General features: G+C 39.7%; 1 protein-coding gene and 1 pseudogene across 1 annotated transcript; one reads left to right on the top strand and one right to left on the bottom strand.

Annotated features, from left to right (window-relative positions):
- Window positions 1-23: 23 nt before the first annotated feature.
- On the top strand, window positions 24-8,297 carry LOC149841773 (uncharacterized). Its single transcript, XM_089998687.1, has 2 exons — window positions 24-384; window positions 8,042-8,297. The coding sequence occupies exon 1, from the start codon at window positions 59-61 to the stop codon at window positions 341-343; it is 285 nt and encodes a 94-aa protein (XP_089854813.1). The 5' UTR covers window positions 24-58; the 3' UTR covers window positions 344-384; window positions 8,042-8,297.
- Window positions 8,298-11,595: 3,298 nt separating this feature from the next.
- Window positions 11,596-14,873, bottom strand: LOC149841774 (1-aminocyclopropane-1-carboxylate oxidase 5 pseudogene; annotated as a pseudogene).
- Between the last annotated feature and the right edge of the window lie 9,922 nt (window positions 14,874-24,795).

Consider the following 24,795-nt stretch of genomic DNA (forward strand, 5'->3'; position numbering starts at 1 on the left):
CTTAGCCGCCTATAATGAGAGAGAGAGAGAGAGAGAGAGAGAGAGAGAGAGAGAGAGAATGGCGTTCGTGATGGAATTCGCGGAGAACCTGATCCGGCGGATGATGGAGGACCCGGAGGAAAGGGACAGGAAGAACAGGGAGCACATCTACGCGGTGAAGGCGAGGTGCCAGAAGACCAAGGAGATGTGGGCGCTGCCCATTCGGCCCTACGGCTTCTGGACGTTCGAGCGCCACAACGCCCAGCTCGCCCGCGACGCCCAGATCAGCAACGCCCCCGGCCGCCGCGATCCCTACGACGACCTCCTCCTCCACTACCCGGAAATTCCCCCCACTACCAAGTAGCTGCAGCCCCCTCTTCACGCGTCGCGTCGCATCGCATCGAGGTAACGATTACCTTTGTCTTTTGGGTGCCTATTTTTTTGTTCTTTTGTTGGGTATATCACCAATAAGAAAGTAGGTTGACACGACGCGCTAGTAGATGGAATTTAGGAAAAGAGGAAGACAAGCCGAGGCTTGGAGTTGGAGGGAGGCAGCGGGAGGTGATAATGAGTGATTGTAAGGTGACCCAAGTTGTAGCTTTAGTCAGAAAGGAATGGAGAAATTATTTTATGGTGGGGATTCTGTTCAAGTGCTTCTTGTACCCAATTTAGGCAGAGGATTTTTGTGGACAGTACAGCGGGTCATGCAGGTGTGTGATTTCTAGGGTTTTCGATTTCATGGAAGATTTGTGCCTTGAGATGTTCCAAGGAAGCCATTTGAGAAAAGCGTAACCACGGTAATCCGATGATTGTGTGTTTGGTTTGTGGAGTTGAAACTCGAAAACTTGATGGAAGTGAAAAGTTGTCCCGGCTCGTGGAATCCATATTCTATGAAATATGAGGAAATGACATTTGCGGCTATAGGCTAAGAAGAATGTCCTTTCCTCATTGTCTTTGTAGGATACATATTTCATATTTAATTTGATTCATGAGACGTTACTTCTCAATGCCATGGAATGGGATTTTCAATTCCTTCATTGGAAAACGCTATAGAAGTTATAATTTTTAATGGAATGTTGCATCCTAAGAACCTCCCAACTGAAATGTATAGGAAATAAGGAACTATACACAACCTTACATGCTGAGGTTTCATCAAATGAGATAATGCCTAAAAATGACAAATGAATAATTTTCAAAGAGAAAATTAATTACAATCTGATTGTTAGAGTTAGAGACAATAGGATTATCAAAGCTTGTGCTGAACTTATTGCATTATTATGCAAAACTTTTCAAGAGCATTGCCACAAGTTAAACTATGCATGAACTAAGCTGTTAAACCAAACGTATATTCAGGGCTTCAAGGCCTGATTAATATTCAATTGGAACATCTGCATCTAGGTGGTACCTCAAGTCCTCTTAGAAATGAAAAAGTCATTCATCTTCAATCTTAGCAACATCATCAAACACAAATAACCACCAGAACTGTCACTAAACCTTTTGGCCATGATCATAAACATCATCTTCTTTTAGCAATAGAATTTGCTAAACCATCCAGTTTAACATTTTCTTTTGCTTTTTCATTAGAGGGCTTCATGGACTAGGGCACACTATCAATCATGCTGAAAATATTGCCGTTCCATTCAATTCGCATGCTTGCTATGGTCTATTCACACCATAAGTTTTCCTCTAAGGGTGTTGGGATCCACCAACTTAATCAGAAATGTGGAATAAGACCGGATTATCACATTTTGGTCTAGGGTGCAATATCCCAGCTTGTGTTTTTTCAGAAAAATCTTGCAGATTGTACCTAGTTATTTCCATTGTATTATATTCTGAAAGACCAAGTTTTATGTATATTGTTTGAGAAAAATAACTAGGAGTCTTGAGGTGAGATGCATATGACAGCTTCCTGTGCTCATCCCTAAAGTGGGTCCGTTACATAAAATAGCATTTAGGAGATTTTCTTTGTATACGTTAAAAGTAAAGAAAGTACCATGTGGAACAACTGAAAGCTTATTTTTTAGTAATAAGCTTAATAAAAATTTGTTCCGAAATTCAAGCAAAACACACACCTATTGTGTGGTTCATGCTTCATATTGAGTTGTGTATTATTACATTATGACAGGTATCTCATCAGTTATAATCTCATCAATTATATGCAGTGTATTATATGAGTTCGCAACAATCTATTCTTCGACTATCATGTTCATGTAGCTAGGCTCAGAATGCTGGATTTGGAGTTCAGGATGCATTTCTTTTTTGATCTAAGGACTAGACTTGTTTGGGATCATGCAACTTTGGAGGTAGAGCAGATTGGAATGGCTTTGACTGGACGTGGATTGTGATTGGGGGTGAGACCTATCTTGCAACATGTTTGTGCTTAGTTAAGTGGTAGGCTCATATGCAATGAAAACACAGTCTTGAATCAATTTCAGCAGTATAGCCAATAATCTGTTCCTTATTGGTAAGCTATATATATATATGATATGAGAATGTATTTCTGTATGATCTGTGGGCTTGTTAGCGCACTGATATTTGTCAAGCTTCACTACACTTTGGGTTTTAGATGCTTAATTGTCATCAGATATCATTCTTCATTTTTGTTGTATATATTGAAATTTGATTACCTGATACCTTGCGGCTTCATCATTCAGCTTCAGCCCTGACATGAGATTGTCTTCTTTGGTCCAAGTCCCGGATTGAATTGAAATAACTGAAAGAGTTCTTCCCACCTTACTCTTGTGAGTGCGTTCTCTTGGGGAAAAAAAGTTTAGGAAGTCCTTAGATTAAATGCATGTGTCTTCTGTCTGAGACCCTGATAACTCACAGGGTATCAATTCATTTATGACTTTCTACATATACATCAGATCTGAAAAATGTGCGGATCGTAATATTTGATAAGCTTTTCTTCTTAATTATAGGAAAAGCATCAAACTAGTATGAAATATGCATGATAGAAACAGCATACATCTACACACTGCTAGTTGAGACAAAGGTTAAATTTGAGCCTGAGGTGAGCCGTGAGCCTTCTACAGGTAAACGGAGATGCAGGTATATCGACATATGCAGTTTAGAATTTGATACCACGTTACTAATCCCAAATCTTGTTATGGTTTGCAATTGCATCATCGGAAGTATGTGGTGCATGCATTCTTATGCATGAGTAAAAGTAGAAGCAAGTGTTCACATAAACCGTAGAAAATTTAGCTAGTTCTGTCATCTAATTGAAAAATACATGGTTCCGGAGTTGACTTCATATCCAAATAACAGGTAATTTGACAGGTAGAAATCATATGCCAATCACAAACTACATGGCTTGAACTTCATCAAATCTATGCTAAGAATCATGATCCATTAAGCAATTCAGTTATCAGGCTGAATACAAATTTTTCAACAGTAACATGAGCATAGAAATGTGGAGACAATTAGAAATTTAGAACTATGGAACCGTGTCTATTTCTAGAAAACTAAGTTGTATAGGCTCACATATGCTTGTTTTATAAGCATAAATATGCATTTAGAAAAAAAGGCCACTTTTGTTTTCTTATGAATGTAAATTTCAAATAGCACATACCACAAAACAGGCTGAGTGTACCTTCTGATTCGCAAACAAGTTTGTGATTCTTTTTATCTTGTTACATTTACTACACTTTCAGCTGCAAAGGTGGGTGGACTGACTCATCATGCTTGTGAATTTTAAAAGTTTGTGAAATCAACATAGAGGGCATTACTTCTCCAAAGAGAAAAAAAATGATGCTTACAGAAAACTTGGCCCATATGTGAATAAACAAGTTCCAATTCTAGCTATGTTGGGACAAGAACAGCTGCCATCAATGTGAAACAATTTTATAACGTCAACAGGTCTCTTCTATGAGGAATCCCTTAACATGATCCCCGATCTTTTATTTCGCTCTTTTCCATTCCACTCTTGATGAAAACCTTTTATTACCTTAATGATTTGTGCAGATTGAAGCTTTTACCATTTGATGATCCTTTGTCACCTTCTATTCACACCTATACATGACAATTAGCTGCATCAAACTTGGTGAGATATGGATTGTGGCCAACAAATCCACCAAAATGGATCTTTTGATTCGCTGAAATTCAGTGGATGATTCTTCCACCATTCTCCACTTTCTTAGAACATCACTTGATTGATCTTTAGTTACACCGACATCATTGAGAAATCTGATCCTTCCGTCTTCAATATCTATATCTTCCAAGTCTTCTGCCACCAACTCTGAGCTGCTGCTTTGGCCATCATCCATTCCCAAAACAGCTCTTGTTCCCTTTGGAAGTTTAACCACTACAGAAGTCCTGGTTCTGATGACTCATTCTCTGCTAAGGATTAACAATAATCAGCATGATCTGCAACTCATGTAAACTGCATTTTGCGTGCAACCTTATACACCAGCTATCTATTGGTAGATGGAAACATTGCTACACCTTTGGCAAAAACCTCTGATCCTGATTCTCTTGGAACTCACTTAGACAGAGCAGTCCGTTCATACCTTTGCCACTTCTTGAATTTGGTTCTAATGATTGGCTTTCTGAGTGATTTATAAATTGGCCATAATGTTGATACTATATCTATGTCACTGGGAGACACTTCCTTGGGCCATATCCAGTATTGGCATGATTGCACGGGGGCATGGATGTGGATCATTTGGTGATACAAGGTGGATGTGCCCGGAATTAGGTTAGACATGGTCAACAACGTTTACGGCTAAAAATGCTTTGCAGCTATTTAAATACCGTCATGTTGGAATCACACCATTTGGCTTCATAGTTGTACTTTACCAAGTTGCAACTCATGAGTACTTTAAAGTGATACATACTTCATCTTGATGAACTTATGAGTCTACTTCTTGTACTTTATGTAGCTGTCCCGGATATCATTTCTGGTCACTTTTAAGGGTTTGTATAGCCCATCTCAACATATGCCACCTGATTGACTATTAATTGTGGTATAGATTTTCTGTTAGATGCTCATCAACTCTTTCCATTACACTCTTGTTAATTATTATTGTAGATTTTCCAAAAACATTATTTTAGATGTTACTGCATTCATGTTTTGGCACGTATAGCTTAGTGTGATGCATAATGAAATGATAAAAAGAAGGATGCCGTATATTTTGCTTTAGTTCCTTTCTTTATTTTTTAGCTACTGTTGACTAAATCTATCACTTCTATGATGGTTGGTGAAAGGTATTCAAACACACACTTACACATGCACACTTCTTTCATTTGAGCTTTAAATCTGGCATAGGAACTGCTGGTCAAAACCATCAAACAAGTTTGTGTATATAGCAGTGTTGTGAGAGGCGTACGGATCAGTACCTGAAGCGTACGCCTCATAGGCGAGGCACACACTCAAGGTACTGAGGCGTTGCTGTGATGCGCAAATTGCCCCTCATCACAGTTCCCCGGTTACAAATTCCCCGGTGGCGAACTTCGCCGTTGGCTGCTCAGTCTTCTCCGACCACCGGATGTGGCCCCCCCTCGCTTCCGTACCAGTTGGGCGCGTGGTCCTTCTCCTACTGCCTCCCCTCCCACCGCTTCACTTCCATACCAGTTGTGAGAGGCGTACGCCTCAGAGGCGAAGTGTAGGCTCAACGCCTCGCTTCGCCTCATCGCATTTAACAACCTTGGTATATAGTGCATAAATGTGGACATGGTAATGGGGATGCTACACCAGGACAATGTGTAGAATGTGAATAAAAATAAGACAGGGTCATGGCTTTGGGTTAGATTTACTCCCTCTCTCTATATATATATGTGTGTTTAAGTGTGCAAACTGTAAGTTTTTGTATTATGTATATCTCCTTTCGAGCCATCTTCCTATAGGGCACGTTTGCAAGCAAGAAAATTTCTTATAGGAAAAGAAAAATTTGCCTATGAGAAGTTTTGTATTATGGTTGACAAATCTTTTTAACAAGATTTGGCGGACAAATAAGATGCCTAATGAGTGGAGGAAGAGTACTTTGGTGCCTCTATATAAGAATAAGGGTGATATACAAGATTGCACAAACTATCGTGCTATAAAACTCATGAGTCATACTATGAAACTTTGGGAGAGGGTGATTAAGTCTAGGTTGAGGAAGGTTGTCATGATATCGGAGAATCAATTTGGTTTTATGCTTGAAAGATCTACTATGGAAGCTATACATCTTCTTAGACAACTTATTGAGAGAAATAGAGAGAGGAACAAAGATTTGCATATGGTTTTTATTGATTTGGAGAAGGCTTACGATAGAGTACCTAGGGACGTTCTCTGGTGGACAATGATGAAGAAAGGTGTTTCTTTCAAGTACATTAGTATAATTAAAGATATGTATGAAGGAGTAGTAACCAATGTCCGCACTTGTGGAGGGGTGACAACCAATTTTCCTATAACGGTTGGGTTACATCAAGGATCTGCTTTAAGCCCTTCCTATTTGCTATAGTGATGGATGAGCTTACGAGATCAATTCAAGAAAATGTGCCGTGGTGTATGTTGTTTGCTGATGATATTGTTTTGATTGATGAGTCTAGAGCTGGGGTTAATGCTAAGTTAGAATTATGGAGACAAACATTGAAAGCAAGAGGTTTTAAGTTGAGTAAGAGTAAGACAGAATACATGGAATGTCGATTTAGTAAGCAACGAAATAGAGATGGGAGTGTAGTGAAGCTTGGTGAGCAAGAAATACCGGTGGATGATTCTTTCAAATATTTGGGATCTATCATTCAAAAGTATGGAGAAATTGATGGAGATGTAAATCATAGGATAAAGGTTGGGTGGATGAAATGGAAGAGTGCAACTAGAGTGTTGTGCGATCGTAGAATGCCATTGAGGTTGAAGGAAAAGTTTTATAGGACAACTATTAGGCCCGCTTTACTATATGGTACGGAATGTTGGGCTGCCAAGAGACATCATATTCAAAAAATGAGTGTAGCTGAGATGCGTATGCTGAGATGGATGTGTGGAAATACAATAAAAGATAAGATTCGGAACGAGGAGATACATAAGAAGGTAGGCGTTGCACCTATTGAAAATAAGATGAGAGAGAATCGTTTACGGTGGTTTGGACATATTCGACGAAGGCCTAATGATGCTCCAGTTAGAAGGATGGAGAAATGGGAAAATATATTAGTTAAAAGAGGTCGGGGTAGGCCTAGGAAGACATGGATGAAGGTGATAGGAAATGATATGAATGCTTTGAACCTCACCGAGGACATGGCATTGGATAGAAATGAATGGAGGAGAAGCATTCATGTGGAAGACCCAGAATGATTTTCTTTGTTGGTTCATATCGCCGACCCCAATTGTTTTGGGATGAAGGCGTAGTTGTTGTTGTTTGTGTAGCAGTAGAAAAACAGTGGAAAAATGAGAGAGAGAGAAAGAGGCCTGAAAATGGTGGTGGGTGGGAGGAAGATGGAGATGGATGAAGCTCTTTTTGTGGCAGCCCATGGAATGAGATGTGTTGTGGTTGAATGGTTGCCCTAATGCAAAAAGGAGTTTTGATGGGAAAAATTCCTCTATCCCCCAGTTGGAGGAATTTTTCCTATAAAAAATCATACTTTTTAGAAAAAAATTCCTTTAAAAAATTATCTCAGTTGGAGCAGTTGGACAAGTTATAACTTTTTCTTTCCTACTTTCACTTTTCCTACTTTTTTCTCACTTCCAAACGTGCCCATGGTGTGTAGAAATATTCTTGTTGTACCACCCTTATACCCATTAGTCCATGTGATTGGTTTGTGCTTACGTATGCTTGTATGTGTGAAGAAGCTGCCTCCACTGAAACGGTTAAGGATCCGTTGAGGTCATGACCAACAGTATGCTCATCTAGCATGGATATGTCCATGTGACATAGGCTTATGTTTGATTTCCAAATATCATTGATCTCTTGGTTTATAAGAAAAATGAAAGAATAATCTTTTGGAGCGTGTAACGATCATCTCTGTGTTTGTGCATAGACAGTGCAAATTGCTGAACCTATTCCTTTGTCATGTTTTACATTGTTTTCCCTTCTAGTTATCTGTATCATCTTGATTTAAGCTGCTCGTGTCTTCATTTATGCAGGGAAGCTGCAGATACTCTATGCAATAAAAACACCATGATGGATCCATACAACGTTGGTTGGTTCTGATTTTTCCTGAGTGCAATCTGCTGCCTTGGGACCATGAAACTCAATGGTTAAAATTCATGTGACTGTTTGAACTTGTGTGTTCGAGATCTATGCATGGTTGTAGTTATTTCATGTTTTTCTATTGACTGTAGAATATGGACTTCCGCTACCGCAATTGGCAGTCACATACTTATCGCTTGCTTACAGGTACAACCATTGAGATGGGATGATATGGTATTCATGCAGTAAATTATGTGAGCGGAGAGTAGGTGCATACCGTGAGTGAATGAGGGTTCTTGGAGTGTTTTTCGAAAATCTAACCCCATAGATGTGTTAGGCATAGTTGATTTGCTATACAGTCGATTAGAAAATGTGAATTTTTAAGTTTAATATTTATGAAAAATTTAGACCATTGATTTCCAAACGATATAAAAACTTACCCACTTGTCAGAATGGGACGATCCAAAAGTCCATTTTTATAAAATCAAGTATGTACAACCCATCTAGATGGTCAGATTCAGAAAAACATGAAAAGAATCCCTTCAGAAGTTGGGTATGCTTTGTGTAATTATTATATGACCTACCAACTGCGGGGCGTGGGGCGCTCCACATGGTTGGTAGGAGCTGTCAGTGCACGTCTCCTTGTGGTGGGACGTTGCAGGTTCAAAACCCAGTGGTACGTTTTATAATAACTGGTGGGGGTCTCCTAACGCCAGCTTGCCTTTCAAAAAAAATAAAACTTATAAGACATGGGTATGGTTTTTTTATGTCAATGTCAGAATGGAGTCTGGGAAGGTTCTCCGGCTAATCAACTGACTCCAAAAAAACCTTTCTCTACTTGTTAATCCATCCGTCTATCCTTTTCATGCTATTTGGCAGGAGTCGACACTGGGATAGTAATTACCGGGGATTGAGGTCCGATACTACTACACATTTTTTTTTTGAAAGACAAGCTGGGGTTAGTCAGACCCCTGCCAGTTATACAACTATACCATTGGGTTTTAAACAGGTGACTTTCCCTAATGTCACTCTATATTGGTTTTCTCTACTTTAGATGCTTATCCAACTCTATACCAGCCTCCATTGGGTCAAGTTAGGTCGGCCAATCGGATCATGGGTCATGCTGGGTTCTTTGCCAGCGTGAACCTTTCTAGCCTTTTTTTTTTGGAGAAGGAAAATATTTCATTACTCAAATCAGTATGTTATACATAGGGTAGTGTCTAAGAGAATTCAACAATAAGAGATTTGAACCAATTCGGGAACAGTCTAAACAAAGGTTGAAACCATCTTAGGTCATTGAAAAACATAGCCCTGGCCAAGAAAAAGACGTCAAGAAGAATGGCCTTAAGGATAGAAGACAGGTTCCAAGCTGTTTTACATTGAGTTTTACTGGCCGTTTCCATGACACTAAAACTGGGTGGAAAATTGAGTTGTGGCATCAAAACCCTGTTTTGACAGTGAAACTGAGGTGCAGTTTGGATAATGCCCAAAACCTGGTTCAGACTCAGTTTGAGTCTAGGCAGTACCAGTCCAATATAATTGGATCTGATCTAATCCGATGACCACCCCTCTCCCCATTTCAACTACACACTGTAGCTGACAACTCCACTCCCATCACCCTTCTCATCTCTCCTCCCATCTCAAACAGAGCTTAAATAACCAGGGTTGCTTTGCTTGGCTTGGGCACATCCCAGTCTGCTATTCTTTTAGCCTGCCTATTTCTGTAGAACCATCAATCAACTGGACTTAGACCAGATAAAATGTCCAAGTTTGACTCTGACCTTTAGACTTCCGTTATCAGTCCATCAAAAGATGGACTCAGTCCACGTCCAATTTGGTATGAACCATGCCTGGCTTGCGTAAAACCCTTTCCCACTGGATTTGATTTTACTCGGATCTCAGATTCGCGTTGGTTATAGGGTAGAAATAACCAAATCAGGTCCAAGTTCAGTTAGGAATAAGACTCTGCAGAGTAAGCCGGATAAGCTTGCGGTTATGCTTTGACAAGTCCAAGTTTGACTTCTATTGGATCAGGTTGGCCAAACAAGGAGCATAAAGTGATAGAGTTGGGGCTTGGATGATTGAAAGTTGAAACTCTTTCATGGCAGCATTGGAATTGTGCCTGAGATCATTAAACACGGAAACAGATTGGATATGGTTGGCCCCTCGGTTTGAATCCAATATTATTTTCAATTATAGATCCTGAAATAAATTCCAGATATATTTTCAGATCAGATTCAGTTTTCTATGGCAAGGGCCTTCTGAGTTTGACTCAGATTGACATCAACAATTTTTGTTGGATCTAGATTCAAATCTGAACCAATCCATTTTGTACTTTTTTAGTTTTTACATAAAAATACACAATCTTTTCAAGCTATTTGTCCCAGATCCCTATAGTACCATACAAAAATCGGATATTGATTCGTATCTACTTCATCGAATCTCTTAGTGATTCAGTTTCAGATTTGAAAAAGTGTATATATATATATAGTCAACTTGTCAGGCAATTTGATCAATTTAATGGTTTGGTCGGCGCTCGGCAACTAATAGTAGCATTTCAAGCCTGAAAAATCTTCTGTTTATTGATCTAGACCAAACCCAGTATAATGCAACGATACCCCCATGATTTTTGGTTTCTTTTTGCTTAGGGATCTGCTTGGAGCCGTGAATTGGAGGCTGCGGTTTCCTCAACATCCACTTCTGTTTGGATGTCGCATTGCGGGAAGGTGGACTCCGGATCAAGTCCAATCACATTGCACACTTTAGTGTGCTGCCGTACATGATCCCCCTACATCTTCTGTTGGGCCCCACAGCTGACAGGCTGTACCCCAGAGATGGAGGGCTGATCATCAGGTGTGGAAGCACACTGAAAGTGTGCAATGGGATTGCACCTGATCTGCCCTCGGGGAGGGGATGGAGTCGGCAACCCCAACACCATATTTCAAACACCATTCAGGAGAGGACGGCTTTTGGCAATTCCATCCCCAACACCATACTTTGGTAGTACCAAATTTTGGTAAAATCATATCTTGGCAAGACATGGAAATGGTCTGAATTCAAGGCTCCCAAACAGAGCCTAGGCCCTAGTTCAATCTTTTCATGTTAGAACAAAATAATCTTTCATACATCGATACCCAGACAAAATGAAACTACTCGGCCTTCTTTCCAAACACATTTCCTGGTAATCACATGAAACAAAGCTTGTTTTTTCTACTACACATTTTGCATTTCAGTGAAGCCAAAGATACAGCAAAATGATTTGGTTGAAGGTGAACATCATCTGTAAACACCCTCAGAACTCCTACATGGTGTAAAAGCAAAACACGTTACAAAGACACTTAACACGCTTGTCCTGTATTGCTACACACACACACACAGATATATATATATATATATATATATATATATATATATATATATATATATATATATATATATATATATAGAGAGAGAGAGAGAGAGAGAGAGAGAGAGAGAGAGAGAGAGAGAGAGAGAGAGAGAGAGAGATCTAGAATTTCATGGCCTGGAGCCTTGGCTCCTTGGGGAGGAACTTCTCCTTGGCATAGCGACGCATGTAATCTGCAGAGATGAAGGTTGGATAGTCTATTGCAGTGTCACCATGAAGGAGAGTTGGTGCTGGAGAGATGACAGCAGATGGTGCAGGGTTGTAGAAGGATACCACAGACCTCCTGTTCCCATCTTTGGTGGCCACAACCCTGTGCCACGCACTAAGGAACCTGCCATTGCTCAGCACCTCAAGTTGGTCACCAATGTCAATGACTATAGCATTGGGAATGGGCTTCACATCCACCCACTCACCATCTTTGAACACTTGGAGCCCACCCACTTGGTCATCTTGAAACAACAGTATGACCCCACCAGCATCAGTGTGGGCCCTGAGCCCATCCATAAGGTCTGGGCGTGGGCATGGTGGATAATGGCCAACTTTTGTAGCAAAGAAGGGCTTCTCTTCACTGCCCTTAAACTTCTCATTCAAGTAGCCCTTCTCTAAGCCCAAGTTCTCATCCATTATTTCCAGTATGCCCCTTGCTAGCTCTTTCAACCGATTTGAGAATTCCACCACTGTTTTTCTGCAAGAATATGCATGTTTTAATTTTCATATGCAGAATTGATTTTCTTAGGTCAATAATAAGAAAGGGAGTAGAAATAGAAATGTTACTTGAAATTTTGTGGAGTAGAAGGCCATTCATCACTTTCCGCTTTGTAATAAAGCATGAAGACATCCTCCCAATCTAGTGTTTCAATTTTTTGTGGGATTTCAGACCCAGAAATAATTTTCTCCAGTTCCCTAACAGGCTGGGAGTTCTTGAACAACTCATCCCTACAAAATTTGTAGTTGTGAACGCATACTTCTTTTACTCCATCTAGAAGAGCCGCTGGCATTCCATGGTTAAGAAGCTGTAAATTGGTAAACAAACAAACCCCGATAAGGTATATTGAGTTGTGTAGGAGTTAGAAAATAAGCAAATGCCAAATTGAAAAGCAAGTTGGAAATAGGATTTCTTCATGTGAAAGCATGTGTCCCTTGAATGTTTTAAATCTTAAAACAATGGCACTAAGTATATAATAGACATGGATTGATATTGATTAATGTGATAAACTAAGAAAAGCACAAAGCAGAAAGTTTTCAGTAAACAGGATTATTTTGGTGTTTTTCAAGGTAATAACTGGTGTAGTCTAAGCCCCAAAGGGGTTAGAGTAGTTGGAATGGGCTTCGGCTGTCAGACGGGCAGTCAGGGTTCGACTCTCGCAGGTGCTAGCCCTTGTCTAATAGCCAAAGCAGGGCAACTCCCCAGAAAGCAAAGGGTGTGCCACGGGTTTACACCATCGGGGTCTCTGATTCTGGGGGTGGTTTTCCTGTTCCCTCATGGAAAAAACTGGTGTGGTCTAACTATATATGGATCTGGATGATGTGCAATCGACAGCTGGGACAAACCCCATTAGCTTAAAATTTGACAACATGAGAACATAAGAAACAGAATTAAAAATAATAAAATAAACAGAGCGCCTTAAATACCCATTCTACATATCTATAATTCAAAAAAAAAAGAAAAAGAACAGACAGCTTATGTGGAAGATCATTATAGTCTTGGAACTTTAAAATCACCCACATGTACACAGAGTTGGCACCAACTTGGTCTGGGCCGGGTAGGTTATATGTTCCCTCCAGGAACACACACTGTAGCTACAGTGCATGTTCCTGGGTCTCCACTGAGTGTCGCGTTCAGTGGAGTGTAGGGGAAGCCGTACACCGCTCGTGCACCCTCTCTGGTCTGTGAGGCAGTTTCCTATTGTAAGAATACAAGTATTTGGAGAACACAGGGTACACATTTACATATGAAACTAACAAAGTTTATGAACTTCATAGCACGTTTCCCCATTATTAATTTTATTTTATAGGCAGATACTTTACGATGCCTTTAGCATTGTATGTATGACATGCGACCAAATTGAATACCAAAGCTTCCACTAGCAACTGAAGCACTGGGTTTCATGAGTCGGCCACAACTGTGAAAGGCTGGAAAACAAGATGAGTCACTTGTGGCTCAACTCATGCTCGGCTCATAAAGCGCACATTCAAACTCGTAAAATATGCTCGTGAGCTGAACACGAACAACAGGTCTTCGGCTCTGCTCAGCTTGTATAGGCTTGTTAAGTAGTGATCGATGTTGTGAAAAGCGTTGAGGCGAAGCGAGGCGCTCCATCAAAAACTGAGGCGAGGCGTAAAGCTTTAGCCTCAAATATTTTTTTTGAAAACTTAAAAAAAACTATAAAAAATATCTAAAATTACAAATAAGTAAAAAAATGCTTCTTCTTCTTCTTATATTATTATTATTATCATTATTTTATTATTATTATATGATTCTTCTTCTTCTTATTATTATTATTACTACTATCATGCCTTAGGCTGGCGATTTGAGGTGCAGAGGGCCTTGCCTCAAGGCAAGGCACGCCTTTTGTGCCTTGAGGCACGCTTTTAACAACACTGGTAGTTATAAATATATTTTACTCATCACACAGTTCGCCCAAGGTTTCTATATCTGTATTGCATGTATTGAGCTTGCTAAGTATTTTTTGTCTGAATATATATAAAAGTGAATTGCCTTTCCTCCAAAAAAAGTAATAAATACATTTTACACAGTAGTAAGTTTAAAGCTCAAATTTTATTGCTTCAGGCCATAAGACAATGTATTTTTTTTGTTGTTGTAAAGAAACAAGTCTGAGCTCAACTCAATAAGTCTAGTTCTTAAATCTTATTACTTCTAGCTTCGAAACAAAGTACTCTTTTTGCAAAAGAGCTAGCTTAAGCTCGCTCGCCACAAGAATGAGCCATGCTTTAACACCTCAAGCTCAGCTCATTAATTTGGCTCGTTTACCAGCACTGCAACTGTGATAATTAAAAACCTGTTACAACTAGCTGTTTATCACTCTTAGAAGTAGCCATCCATAGTTCTGAAAAATACAAATCAACATCTTTTTTATTTCAAAAAAGGGTGATCAATAGATGCTCATTCTGTGGATTTCTTGAAGACATGTAGGCCTTAAACCAGAAAGAGCATGGGAGGTTTAGCATAGCAAGCCCAGCTCCCTTTGAAGCTTGGGTGGCAAAATGATCACAAAAGAACAAAAGAGGAGAAGAAGATATATATATATATATATCACCTGAAAGAAGCCCCAGTTTTGACAAGCATTGTCAATATGAGCCAGGACTGTGGTCCTGTGTTCACCATGAATCTTAGAGAAATCTATGACAGGGACTTCCATATCTGCACTATAAGCACAATAGATAGCAAGATCCAAGAATGGTTTGTTTGTGAGTGAGGGAAAAAGGCCATTCACTAGGTGTTTTATAGGAAGAAATGACCCCCCAAGTTGATGACCCATGGTTTTTTTTTTTTTGTTAATCAATAATGGTGCCCATGGTTTACGGATTAAGTTAGTTGTAGACTTGTGTGCACTGCCGGCCAAGCGAGTATATCAAGAAAGCATATATCCACACACAGACAAATATATAGGGAAATAAAAACCTTCTCAATGGAAAACTCTCCCGAACCTCTTCAATGAACGTTTTATTAGATTTTTATTGTTTTTTTCTTCAAAATTCTGCCCCTACAGATTTGATCTAAATGCTTGTTTTTATAAGAATCACTTCTCAGAGCATTTGATACCGATGCATGGATAGGTTTTTATAAGTTTCAAAATCAACGACGTGCAATTTTCATAATTTTTTGAGGCCCCCAAAGAACATTTTTTCTATCCAAAATTCATGATCCAAGTATAGATTTATAGTAAATCAATTATGCTGAACACATGTATGGTTAAAATTTTGAAAAAAAACACCATTTTTTTTATTGGAGAGGTTTGAGAGGGTTCTCCTATGTAGGAAATGAAAACCTTCGCAATGGAAAACCCTCCCAAACCTCCTCAATGGACGTTTTTTGTTGTTTTTTTCAAAATTCTGATGGTACAGGTGATCTATATGCTGTTTTTATAGGAATCATTTTTCAGAGCATTTGATTTGGATGCATGGCTAGGTTTTTATAAATTCTGACTGTTTTTATTTATAAGTTATATATATATATATATAATTATTAGGAAAGTTTTAAAATTAGTGATTTCTTTCCACCAAAAGTGCTTTAAAAGGTTTAGTCCCATATCTAAGAGAAATCAATTTTTCTAGTGGTTTAAATACAAGCTTTGTTCTCTATTCTTTACTTTGGTAAGCCTTGTGTCTTTGGGTGACTTGCGGACGTTGATGCGCATTGTATAGCAACGGATGCGCCGTTCGCGCGCGCGTGTGTGCGCAAGGGCGCTTGAGACGCAATGTGGCGTTTTGATGGCGCACTTGATTTTTCGGTTTTGAGATATCTGGTCGTTTGAAAGGTTTTAATAGCATTTATATTGAGTTTATGGCGCTTTGTGACTGTTGGACAATTTTGAAGGCCTTTGATTGACAGTCAAAGGTGGGTGACCGTTCATATACCTTTTCGTCCTATTTTCAAACCGTCAGATTTATGGTCATTAATCTCATTTATCGCAAAACATTTTGGCCTCTCTAAAAGTCTATAAATATCTTCTATTTTTGTCTTTTGAAAACACAAGAATTTTTTGACTCTCCAATTTTCTTCTTCCTGCTTCTCGATTTGGCATGCTGAGTACAAGTGTGGTAGAGATCATCTGTTCTTGCGAAGCAGTGACTCTCTTGAGGTTCAAGCCTAGTTGTATCCTGAGAACTCAGTCACAACAAACTCCTTTTCGCTTTTTCGGAATTCCCGGAGTGGGGCGATTGAAGTTCTAAAGATAGCGATCTTAAAAACGTGCCTCTAGGCTTGAGATCTCTTTTCTGAAATCCATTTTTTACAAGGTTGGAATAACAATAATGATTATGGCATAGATGTAAGTCTTTTAAGATCTTAAAAAATCAAAGTACCAAAATTTTATGACTTAAAAAACCTATTTTTATGTCCAAAAAACATGATCCAAACCATGATTCCTTTCAAATAAACTATGTTAAGTGCATCTATAAAGGCCTGATTGAGAAGATGCAACCTACAACTGTGATTTCTAGTAGGTGTTTATGTATATATACATAATTGTTAGTTTTTAGGTTAGTTCTCTCTCTCTCTCTCTCTCTCTCTCTCTCTCTCTCTCCTTAAACCAGAAATTTTAAAAGAACCCCTTGACTATGCTAGGAACCTGAACAATCTGTATACTCCTGCTAGAGATTGAGTTAGTACTGCATTCCAGATGCAACTTTTGGTGTATATTTCGTGGGCAATTCCATGGGATTGGATTTCATTAGTGATTTATCTGAGGTGGCTAGGTTTATGTGGATATTTTGGGGTTGGATTGGGGTCCCCAAATGAGTAATACAAAAATTTACAGAATATTCCAGCGGACAAGTGATCTGGGTATCTGGGTGCAAAGTGCAAACGGATTGGAATGAGATGGATCTGAATCTAAATCTTGTTCACTAATTCTGAAATGATGTCCAGGTCCAAATAGCCCCAAGAGGTTTGGCACAGTGGGGGGCCTTGGCCACTAGGCACTAATTACAAAACAATGTCCAGGTCTGAATAGCCCCAAGAGGTTTGGCACAGTTGGGGGGCCTTGGCCACTAGATGGGTGGTCAGGGTTCCATTCTCATGGGTGTCACTCCCCTTTCATATTGTCTAAGCAAGGTGACTCCCTGAGGGCATGGGGTGTGCCCCAGTCTTACACCATTAGAGAAGCTGCCATAGATTGGAAGGGTTGACCAGCACGGCCAGGTCTCTTACTTCGGGGGTGGGTTTCTCTGGTTCTCATCGAAAAAAAAAGTTCATGTCCAAATAAGATCCAATGATGTGGGGTTGAATCTAGTTCTCATATTCTAGTGAATTGCCTGAATAAGAGTCAATCACAGCAACCTGGCACGTTTAACTCTTCTCTTTAGACCTTGTTCACATTTAGTTACCAATTGCATACCTACAATTGATGTCTTTGGAAAATGCTTTATGTAATGATTGATTTACCAAGGAAATGCTAGACATTTGGCCTTTACATACTTAAAAATAAACCTTCACCTTGATTAGCTAATCATGATCATATCAGTAATTACACAATGCAAATATTATCAACTCAACCTGACTCTTACGTGGTTTGAATGCAAGAGTAGCACAACCTCAGACCAAAACGATGAAAATCTTCCATCTTTTTTAAAATATTACTTAAGGCATGGCTTTTGGCTGTCCATTATAGTCACTAGAATATGAGAACTACTGTGTGAACTAGGCATTTTCATGTTTATTTTTTGATGAGATTCATGACAAAGCAAAAGAAAATCCAAAATTTGAAAATCTCATGAGAAATTCTAAGCTAAATAATTCTCATTTGAACTTTTGTCACTATGATTCGCATCCGCATAAACTCTTTGTTTTTATTTTTTTTAATCCTACTCATTCGCATCCCTGAGCAGGGACCCAGAGAGAGCGGCTAAGTGCCATGGCTATTTGACACAGACAATGGCATGATAGTATTTCATGTGGGGCCTGTACTATGTAGTTGTGGGTCCCATGCAATGTTGTCATGTGATTGGCAGCTCATGACACTAGCATTGCATGGAGCTCACAGCTATAGGGTGTAGTCCCATATGAAATGCTGTCATGTGATTGGTTGTGTCAAATAGTCATGGCACTTAGCCGCTCTCTGGATCTCTGTTCAATCCCAACTCGCCATCCCCAATTAGATGCAAACCTGAAATTAACTTCTTTAAGAGCGGGTTAGATGACAAACAAAGCCTAATCCATTCTGACACTATAAAAAGTGGACCTGAACTAGCCCTTTGTGTGTTTAGCTTATATACTAAATCTCAGCTAGACCTGGACCCGATATTGACCTGCTTCCCAACCCAACCTTTTTTTACGATCTAAAAGACCAAAAAAAAAAAAAGACTTCCTCCCTTCGGTTATCCTATTGAAGTTTGGACTTCGCGCTATGGTAGTCTTAATGGGAGACATTTGTGTACTCGATACTCCATTTTCCACGTATGATCCTGGCCATTCAGTACTAGATAGATCCGGATTGAACGGTGATGAGACAGCATCAAAACCACTTCCAGAGACCATCTTCATCTTGAGTTTCTATCGAGAAAGAAACTCAAAGGACACCAAAAGAAGCAGTTTCATGTTGGGTCAAAACCAGAGATACCAGATTGCATCTTTGAATACCAGAAGGAAGAAAGGAAATAAATAAAATAAAGGATTTCAGTTATATGTATTGTATTATGGTGATGCAGTTGATATCCGCGTCACTTGGATGTTTGGTGCAAGGAATAGATTCGGGCCAAGATATGCTCGCTCCTATATCCAATACATCTCATGGATGTATGCATGTACCATTGCAGATGCATGTATCAACATGCATTGAAAGATGTTTTTAAAGACAACGTAAGAATGAATTAGTATGGAGGCGAAGAACAGAGGAGTAGGGATGTAAACGGTTTGGATTCGGAATCCGATGCAGCCAATACCTTATCCATCTAATCAGATGTTGGCTAAATGGACTTAAATTGGGTTTTGGATGGTGAAAACCTCAAACCAAATCTGCGTTTTTACATGTGAACAGTAAACATACTAGTATGTCTATCGAATTTGGATATTTGTCGGATTCGGTAGCGAAAAATTAAAACCATATCTGCATCCAATTATAATCGGATATGGTTTTGGCTTACCAAATGCAACTAAATGAGCCGAGCTTGGTCGGATATATCTGATAAAATCTGTCTCATTTGCATCCCTACAGAGGAGTATTCACTTCAACAGGAAGAAGCTTAATTACTAGAGAGCTGCAATGTGGTGATTTTGATCTCCCTATTGCCAGGAAACCTACAGAAGTGAGAATGGGAAGATGAAAAGGAAATCCTACGGTTTGGATTGCTTGTGTGTCCACGTTAGTTCAATATGGTTAGTTAAATATGGGCACGTTTGGAAGAGAGAAAAACTCTCCTAGGAAAAGAATTTTTTGTCAATGAGAGTTTTTGATATGAGAATTTTTTCAAAAAAAAGTTTTTCAATTGTTTGTGTAGCATGAGAAAAAGAGTGAGAAAATGTGAAAAAATGAGAGAAGAGGAGGTGGGTGGTGGTGGTGATGGCGAGATGGTGGGTGGTGAGATGGGTGCTGGTGTGTGTAAAAATAAATTCTCTTGCTAAGAAACATTCCTTCACCCCTCTCATGGAGGAATGTTTCCCATCAAAAAGTATACTTTTCAGGAAAACTGTCTCAGCTAAAAAACCTTTTTCGTTTGGAAGAGTAAAAAAATCCAATTTTCAATTTTGCATCGCTTTTCCTACATCTTTCTTTCTTCCAAACGTAGCCATCATCTTACTAATTAATGAACTGCAATATGGTGCCGAGCTATGGACAACGACAGTGACGAGAAGCAAAACAAGCAATATCACAAATCTTATTATCGAGATTTTTGTGGCGAGGGCAAATCTACCAACATAATGAAAAATGGGTTTTCCCCAAAATCTCTAGAAAAAAATAAGAAAATGTGGACGTTTTAACAAGTCAGTATCACCTTAATATCAGGATAAAATCGTGGTACTTGATAAAAAATATCCAATTTTTGGGGGATCATATCGGCTTTGAAAAAATATCACGATAAAAGTGTGATACTTTTATAATATTACGGACATTCGTGACACCGAAAACAAACCTAACCTAATCACTTCAACAGTGAACACATTTTGCTACTGAGATGGGTGCACTCTAATACTTCATTCTTCATACACCCTTTGGCGTGCTAGGCTAAATGTGTCGATTCAATATTCCTCTAAGAATAAAAAAACCCACCGGGATGGCGCCTTTCACATTTATGAGCAATCATGGCATCATACGTATTATATCAGATAAGAGGAGTTCAGACTGATGTTATCACCATTGCTGCCTCGGAGTTTTAAGCCGCCCGCGGGCATGAAGACCGTAGGTATGGCAGGCTGAGTTAGAGTGACCAGGTCTTGGTGCTGGGTGCTGTTTTTTCGGGTTATAAATAAAAAAAAGTTCAGACCAGGGTTACCGAAAATGTAATAGGAGCATGAAAAACGTGTTTATCCGAAAAACAGTTTCTGAAATGTGTGGAAAACACAAAAAAAAAAAAATGGGAAATGGGTTTCCCACCCTAAGGGAAACACGTTTCCTATATTTGGGCATTTCTCATGCATTTTTCACATGTTTCCCATGCACTTTCCTTTTGTGGAATACATGTTTCTCATGTTTGGTAATTTTTTTCTTCCTTTTAAACGTTTTCCATTCATTTCCCAGATCGTTTTCCTTTCTGGCAACCTTGGTTCAGATTGTTTTTCTTTTTTTTTTGAAAGGCAAGTTGGGGTTATGCAGACCCCTACCAGTTCTACAACGGTACCATTGGGATTTGAACTTGCAACCATCCCAACACAAGGGGACGTGCACTAACTGCTCCTACCAGACAAGCGGAGCCCCCATTGGTCCTTGGTTCAGACTGATGTGATCACCATGGATGCCTGTTTTATGTCCAGTATCTTTTATCCAACCCATACATACGGGAAAATGACTTTCAAGTCACCATATGTATGGGAAAATGGATTTCGGGTCACTAAACTAGATTGTCTTGGGTGCAGCACCAGACAAGGGAACATGGCCAAAAATATGCTCTGAATCCAAGCTCCAGTTGCACATGCTGCGTAGTCAAATGCATGAACAAGCATCATGTTAGGAAATTCCTTGTGGATTTGATCTTGGATAGCTTGGTCAACTAAATTGTGATTCCTTCAACTTCAAAATCTTGTGAATCCCTATTTTCTCCTCACCTGATTCCTTCAATTCCTTAAGTAAGTCACAAAGCTTCCCCATATAGCAAAAAATTTCATATATCACAGGGTTTTTGACAAAAATATAAAAAATAAAAAGAATAAAAAACTAGAAAGAAGACAATGATACCATTTTATTAAATCCAACGATAATTGAGAAGATTGTCATGCATAAACCAGGCCTGACTTAGATGGCTTTTTATGAAAAACAACCAAAAATATGGACCAAAATTCAGGATTTGGTTTGGGCAGTAGGCCCATGTCCAAATTCATGATCAACCTTTGTCAAAATTAGAGTTACTAGCATTGATATTCATGATGGCAATGTAAGATTACTACTTTATTGACAATGTCAATTTGCCATTAGCTCTGTCATGAGGATACTCCCATTCACTTTAGCGTCGTATCCTCTTATATACTGTTTTAAATAAAAAAAGTTTACAAAAATGGCGGCATATTTTTTCTTCTAAATATTTGGGTCAAAAAGGTTGGCGTTTCATGAGTCTTTTCAATATCCACCATAAGAAGTGCACAATATCCACAATGGTGGCCACAAAACGTTGATTTCTCACTTATCTCTAGTTGCATACTAAGACTAGTCTACATCACCATTACTATATATATATATATATATATATATATATATATATATAAGACAACTAATTTAAGCATTGTGAGAGGATCGGTTCAGAGGCCTTTGATGCCTTTCATCCATGTGATGATCATCATGGTTGGGTAGTTTACATTTCAGATGGGTCCTACAAAAATTTTCAGAAATTGTAGATAGACGGCATCTACACACGCCACCTTGTGAGGACTCCTTACTATAGACGCCTCCCTTGAGTTAGTAATCCCGTCTTGACTTGGAAACTTCTTTAGTCATCCTAAACGATTCTATAAGCTTATTCATTAACACGCCACCTCAAGCCGATGAACCTCAAGCAAACAAAATGTTGTTGTAAAGCCATGTGGCCATAAACTGTTTGGTCCAATAGTCACTACAAGAAAAACGTGGATTAACGACAGACATTTGCGATGAATTTTTTCCGTCGCTAATGAGCGATGAAATTTTTGCATCACCAAACATTATAAGACAAAATGGTAATTAACGACAGAATTAGTGAGAGAATTATTTTGTAGTTAATTTGTCGCTAATTAATGAGGGATTAGCGAGGGAATTTTTCCATAACTAATCTGTCGCTAATTAGTGACAGATTAACGACAAAAAATTCCCTCGTTAATTTTTGATTTAAACCGTCCCATCTAAGGCGCGAAATTTTCCCTCTCTCCTCGTTTGAATTTTTTCGATTTAAACCATCTCCCACCACTCCCCCTGCGAGGTCCTCCGCTTCTTCAAGGAGCTCCGCTGGCTCTGCATCGAGCTCTCCGACGACAAGCTCGGCATCGACGGCGGCGCCCTCCTCAAGTGGAAGGCCAAGTTCAGGAGCTCACTCGAGAGCTGCGCCATCCTCGTCGCCCCCTCATTCCGCCGGTGGCTCGCTGTTGGCTATGATCTCCCCATCGATCCTGCCATTGAAGTCGAGAGGGACCCCAATTGCGGCCCTGAGGACCAAGGAGGCATCCTGGAGTCATTTTACATGAACGACAGACTGAAGCTGCACGTCGTCTGGATGATCACCTCGCTGATCGTCGCCTTCATCGGAGAGCGTGCCAGAGAGTACGCCGGAGAGCATGCCAGTTCTGTGCAAAAGATCCCGTAGTGGCAGGCCGGGCCGCTCGGGTGCAATGCATGTGTGGTGCGGTACAAGTTCGGCCTATTGCTGCTGGAATACCGCCCAACAGGGAGCAAATATATATATATATATTTTAAATTTAGTGATGGATATTATCCATCGCTAATTTAAAATAGCGATGGACTCGCGACGGATAATATCCGTCGCTAATTTAAAATAACGATGTACTCACAACGGATCATGTTCGTCGCTAATCTGTCGTAAATTAGCGACGGACGTAGCGACAGATAAGTTCTATCGCTAATTAGCGATTAGGATTATGTGACAGACGCTATCCATCGTTAATCCGTCGTCAATTCATCGCTAAACTGTTTAGCGACGGATTAGCGATGGATAGTGTCCATCGTTAATCCGTCGTCAATTCATCGCTAAACTGTTTAGCGACGGATTAGCGATGGATAGTGTCCATCGTTAATCCACATTTTTCTTATAGTGAATCACAATATTCAAATGCAAGAGACGTGTTTCTTGGGGATGAAGGGATTTCTCCCAGGGTTGTGTCCTAAAACTTGAACTTTTCATTAACTATATATTGCAGTGAAAATGGTATAATTTAAGAACAGTACAAAAATACAAGAAATCATACAAGCATTCACAATTAGTAATGGTTCCAATTACTAAAGGCATTTAGACTTGTGAACGAGTTGAGAGTGTTGATTCTCTGGTGATTCCGAGTGTAACAACGACATCTTCATCTCATTGTAAAATTCTGCATCCGTGTATCTGATTCTTACATTGGTATCAGAGCAGGTTCGACAGATTCCTGACGGTACCGAAAGCATCCAGTGTGTGCAAGCATGTCGACGCATAAATCAAACACTGATAATGATAGCGACTCATCACCAAAAAAAGTGCATAAAAAATAAAACAAGAGATCAATGCTTATTTCTGATTTAGGCAAATTGGTAAACCAAGCGTTATCGATTTGGGTAAAAAGAAAACAGGAAGACGGTTCGGCCCTCTTCGGGTTTTCTTATTTTTTTTCAAGTAGAGGAAAGGAAAACCACCATAAGTGGTGATCAGACACCGATGGTGGCTTGGTCATTCTGACCTTCTCTCTCTATGAGCCGGACCACCAAATTTCTTGGTGGTCTTAGTGCTGAAATAAAAATAACATAAAAAAAAAGAGGAGAGGAAGAGGGTTTGGTCCCCTCTTTCTTCTTTCTCTTTTATGAGAGGGCTTGAACCAAATGAGGGTTCAACTTCCTCTTTCTTGTCTCTCTTTTCTGAGAGAGCTCGAACCGAACAAGGGTTCAATCCCCTCTTTCTTCTTTCTCTTTTTTGAGGAGCTCGAACTGAACAAAAAATGCCTATAGAGGCATCGACTAAACCCATTGAAAAAAAAAACTCGCTCACCCTTTCAATCAGAGGCCGGATTAGTCGTCAGGGGTGATGTCGAGTCACCGTTGACAGGAGGTGTCATCAAACTGGCCACCTGCAGCAGCATACAGAGGCCAGATTTTCTCCAACCTTCAAACCTTCGCCGATGGAGGTTTTTAGAGGTCGTGCAGCGACCGTCGGTCACCCAGTCTGGTGCGGCGTCCTGCCACCGACCGGTAGCCGGGTGTCGTTGGGTGTAGTGTGTAGCCGCCAGATCGGCGTCAGATT

Source organism: Nuphar pumila, chromosome 3 (genome assembly GCF_984573655.1).
Source record: "Nuphar pumila chromosome 3, dmNupPumi1.hap1.1, whole genome shotgun sequence".
NCBI lineage: Eukaryota > Viridiplantae > Streptophyta > Magnoliopsida > Nymphaeales > Nymphaeaceae > Nuphar > Nuphar pumila.